Here is a 5183-nt window from a genome sequence, read left to right as displayed (position 1 = left end):
ACCCGTTGCAGCATCATTGAGCACATCGTCTGGTTCCTCTTGATCTTCACCAGCTCCCCCCGTTCCAGCATCACCGTATTCAGGGGGCACATAGTTGTCATCGTACTCTTCTTCTTCGCCGTCTTCCATCATAACCCCTATTTCTCCGTGCCTCGTCCAAACATTATAGTGTGGCATGAAACCCTTGTAAAGCAGGTGGGAGTGAAGGATTTTCCGGTTAGAGTAAGACCTCGTATTCCCACATTCAGTGCATGGACAACACATAAAACCATTATGCTTGTTTGCCTCAGCCGCATCGAGAAACTCATGCACGCCCTTAATGTACTCGCGGGTGTGTCTGTCACCGTACATCCATTGTTGGTTCATCTACGTGCATTATATATAATTAAGTGTCCAAATTAATAGAAGTTCATCATCACATTAAAACCAAAGTGCATACATAGTTCTCATCTAACAGCATATAGCTCTCCAGAGCATCTAATTAATTAAACCATACATTGAAACTATGTAAAACATTTCAATGCGAAAACAAATGCGATCATAATCGCAACCAAGGTAACAATTGATCCAACGGCATAATGATACCAAGCCTCGGTATGAATGGCATATTTTCCAATCTTTCTAATCTTCAAGCGCATTGCATCCATCTTGATCTTGTGATCATCGACGACATCCGCAACATGCAACTCCAATATCATCTTCTCCTCCTCAATTTTTTTTATTTTTTCCTTCAACAAATTGTTTTCTTCTTCAACTAAATTTAACCTCTCGACAATAAGGTCGGTTGGCATTTCTGATTCACATACATCCTACATAAATAAAATCTATGTCACGTTGGTCGGCATAATTTTCATAAACAATAAATGAACCAATAGTTATAAAGATAATATATATACCACATCCGAATCATAGACAGGACGAGGGCCGACGGGGGCAGATACCAAAACCATCGCACTATATAAGATGCAATAATAAAAGTAAGAAAATAATACAAGTACCTATGTAAACATACAAGTAAGAATAGTTTTCCTTTCAGAAAGAAGATAAGAACAAGAGGCTCACCACGATGGTGTCGGCGATGAGCTCGGCGCGGGTGATCGACGGCGGTGAAGACGGGGACGGGGCGTGACGGACCGCTAAACCTAGACAAATATTATGAAAAATGAAGCTTGGAGGTCGAGCTTGGAGAGGAGAAAGCTTAAGTAGTGTGGCTCGGGCATTCCATCGAACACCTTGTGTGCATAGGAGGTGAGCTAGAGCACCACCAAGCCCTCTCCCCCTCGGCCAGAGAAAAACAGAGCACTGGAGTGCTCTGCTCGCAAGCGAGGGGTATATATAGGCACCTCATTGGTCCCGGTTGGTGACATGAGCCGGGACTAAAGGGGAGCCTTTGGTCCCGGTTCAAGCCACCAACCGGGACCAATGATGGTGGGCCAGGAGCGAGGCCCATTGGTCCCGGTTCATCCCACCAACCGGGACCAAAAGGTCCAGATGAACCGGGACCAATGGCCCACGTGGCCCGGCCGGCCCCCTGGACTCACGAACCGGGACCAATACCCACATTGGTCCCTGTTCTGGACTGAACCGGGACTAATGGGCTGACCCGGCCTGGACCAAAGCCCTGTTTTCTACTAGTGACTTATTTTGAAACAGAGAGAGTACGTACAAACGTACGTATGAACAGCGGTGGAGCTATGATCAAAGTAAGACCCAGGCCAAAAACAAACAACTTATAACTGTTAAAAGAATACCACATGCAAAAGCATAAAGAAAATATATCTAGACTACACAATATGTAAGGATCTAGATTTAGTTCTTCATGCTTGACAAACTAGATAAAACGTGGCAAGAACTTAGTCCTCTTTTCTGTAGACTGCGGTTGTTTTCCTTTCTTTTCAGAGATTATCAACTGGTTAGTGACCTAGTGATGAATAACATCTTGTTTCGTATCACTATACCACAAACTAATAAGAAAATTGCATCAATTCAAGACTTTAAGTTATACTCATTCGCAAAAAAGGACTAAGTTATACTGCTATCATATTAGGAATATGGAGAAATCGATAAAAACTTAGGGGTTTGGGGATATCATAAATAGCAGTAGTGGAGATTCTAGCTGCACGAGTATGTAGCGGTCAAACATCCACCATTGATTGGATGATGGATATTGGCGCAACCTTTTTGTGTATAAGGTTGGGAATCTTTTCCCAAATAAATACAAAGCAATACATTCTGACATGTATAGTGAGGGAAAAGAGAGTGTTGGCTTTCTATCGCGGACGGTGAGAGAAAATAGAGAAACGCCACAGGTCAACTCCACAAGTATGAGAAATGTACAAATCACCCTGCGGGGACCATTTTTAGCATGTTTGAGGAGCAAAGTGGAGCATTTCCTGAGTTTGAGGACTAGATTGCACCTACTCCACAAGTTCGATGGTTGTGGATGTATTTCATCCAAAGAGAAACATAACATGCTTCGTTAAAGATAAGAGATTGCCGGCAGCTCAGATTATTTCTTTCCTCAAATAATATTTTCTTCATCTTCCTCCAACCTCCTTAATATAGCCTCATTTCCGCCAACATGGGCGCATATGTTATGCATAATCTTGCCTCTAGTTTGTCATTTATGTTACTTGCGGCGGGATCAAGCCTTTCATCTAAACACTCAATCCATTCAGATACGCATCACACTAACCACCCATAACCCAAACACCTAACTCTGGTGAGGTCTCCTTCTTTGGTCTCCAGTGTCATCGAGCCTATGGCATTACCGACACTTGAGATTGAGGATGACTACATTTGAAAAAAAGAAAGGTAATGAGATCGGCATATGGTTGGACGATGACTCTTCCTTGTCATGCCCAAGAGCAGAGCTTGGGTGGTGTAAGTTGTACCGAGACAACAGTTACATATGAGGGACATTGATGGGCATCATGTTGCGCAACATTTATGTTAGTATTCCGCCCTTATGATTGAATGTTTTGGCTCATCAATTCACCAAGATGCGATGAAGTCGGAGGTGATGTGTCGAGGGGCAACAAATTAAAGTGCGGCAACGATGTCAAGTTGCAAGTCAAGCCACCGAAACCCGAGTTGCCTCTTCATCGATGGATGCCGTGGTCCGTAGTGTATCAGGATGCATGGACTTGGTGCATGCCTAGAGATGATCCGCATGACGGCGCTTTGTCCGCAGTGAAGTCGGAGTCGTTGAGTCATGGTGCCATGGGTGCTGATAAAGCCACTTATATGCGCGGTTTGTGAAAAATTGATCTTCTCGGTGATGCGACCTTCAAGTTTGTGCCACTGTCATCATGTTTTTCTCAGATTAAACGGACGGCAAATTTCTCCTTAATCAACCCAAAAATGGGAAGGTTTCATCTCTCCTTTAAGAAAAAAAAAGCAGAGGCTATGTAACGACTAGCGTGCGACGGTTGAAACGGCTTGGCTCGGCAGAGTCTGCCGATTTAACCGCGACATGCAGACGCAGGCACCACACGATCGGCGATCTTCCACACACGCATGATTCCAGGAACAAAACGACGGAGACCTTGGTCGTCAGAAGCGGCCGTCGATGGATTCATCCGAGTCCACGCCAGCCACAATCTCGCTGCCAGTGTACGACTGGGTACTGACTACTGAGGCGTACGCGACACTTCGCCGTGTCCACCGAGCCGCGACCGACGCACACCAGCAGTTCGTCCGTCGCACCACGACCTCACGCTCGCCTATATAAGCACGCCCCGCTTCATCTTCTTCCCTCAGACCAGCGCAGCGCAGGCTAGCCAAGAGCAAGAAGCTAGAGCACTTCAAACTCGAAGCTAGCTAGCCAGGCACCATGGCCCGCATTGCGCCGCTCGTGCTGGTGGCGCTGCTCTCCGTGCTGTCCGTGCCCTCGTCGGCGTGCCCCAGCTGCCCGACCCCGACGACGCCTCCCCCGCCGCCGCCGCCGAAGGTGAAGCCCCCGCCCCCGCCGTCGTCGGTGCCGTGCCCTCCGCCGCCGTACTCCCCCGCGCCGACGCCCCCGACGCCGGCGACGCCTAGCCCTCCGGCGCCGTCGTCGCCGACGGGCAAGTGCCCCGTGGACGTGCTGAAGCTGGTGGCGTGCGTGGACGCGCTCAACGGGCTGGTGCACGCGGTGGTGGGCGCCAACGCCAGCGAGACCTGCTGCCCGCTGCTGTCCGGCGTGGCCGACCTCGACGCCGCGCTCTGCCTCTGCACCACCATCAAGGCCAAGGCGCTGAACGTCAAGCTCGTGCTCCCCGTCGCCATCTCGGTGCTCGTCAACCAGTGCGGCAAGCACGTGCCGTCCTCGTTCCAGTGCCCTTCATGATCGCCGGCCTCCATCGATTAGCACCTACATACATACCAGATACCACTGTACCACCACCTGCATCCTCATGCATGCCCGCGTGCATGGAGCTAGCGCCTTTTCAAGGTAAGTACGTATACGGAGTGTCTGCATGTTTGGTCATACATACATGCATGACACATGTCATGTGTAATCTCTATAACACATACATGCATGGGCAGCTAGCTCTGACTATCTTTCAGTGTGGAGCGGCGAACATGCGGTTGTGTAAATGTGTATCAAGTAGTATATACTGTATCGTGCATAAGTGCAAATATACATGCGAGTTGTGATGTTGGGTGTGTAGCATTCTTTTTGACAGTTATGAATAATATATAAAGTGATTGTAATGTGTATGGAGCTTCTCGCATGTATGCATGCCTTCCTTTTTGTGAAAATTTTTACCACTCCAAATCGGCAATGCTACACGTATAAACAGTTTACAGGCTTTTACAGATGGGTTAGTTTTTATTGGTCAACAAGTGAGCGGGACGGCCCACCCCCTGAAAATCGGGGGGGAGGGGGGGAGGTTTGTGATTGGTTGTTAGATGAAAAGAGCTTGTAAAAGCTTATAAATCTTTATATGTCTAGCATTTTTGACTCCAAATCCTCCTCGGCATGACAAGTCATCCTCTGACTCCAGATGATCATATTTATACTTTTCACCACTTGATAGGCTGGTCTCATGGCCGAGTCAATGACGCTGGTATCAATATTTCTGGCGTTCGTGCCATCGGGGGCCTCTTTGGATTGGAACGAAAAGAACTAGAAACATAAAATATGACCAAGTTTGCAGTAAAAACTAAAAACAGAATAATGACAAAAGCAGGATTCA

At 47.6% G+C, this 5183-nt stretch overlaps 1 protein-coding gene across 1 annotated transcript; it reads left to right on the top strand.

The window, feature by feature from the left end:
• The first annotated feature begins 3753 nt into the window (after positions 1–3753).
• On the top strand, positions 3754–4704 carry LOC119356224 (36.4 kDa proline-rich protein-like). The gene has a single exon (XM_037623151.1). It carries the CDS (start codon positions 3836–3838, stop codon positions 4328–4330), a length of 495 nt encoding a protein of 164 aa, XP_037479048.1. The 5' UTR covers positions 3754–3835; the 3' UTR covers positions 4331–4704.
• The last annotated feature ends 479 nt before the right edge of the window (positions 4705–5183 follow it).

The sequence above is a fragment of the Triticum dicoccoides genome, chromosome 2A (assembly GCF_002162155.2).
Source record: "Triticum dicoccoides isolate Atlit2015 ecotype Zavitan chromosome 2A, WEW_v2.0, whole genome shotgun sequence".
Classification (NCBI taxonomy): Eukaryota; Viridiplantae; Streptophyta; class Magnoliopsida; order Poales; family Poaceae; genus Triticum; species Triticum dicoccoides.
The sequence above is the reverse complement of the archived record's forward strand: the minus strand, read 5'-3'. Positions and strand labels throughout refer to the sequence as shown.

Bases quoted from the DNA above. Each gene is read 5' to 3' on its own strand.
- LOC119356224 (XM_037623151.1), top strand. From the start codon at position 3,836: ATGGCCCGCATTGCGCCGCTCGTGCTGGTGGCGCTGCTCTCCGTGCTG.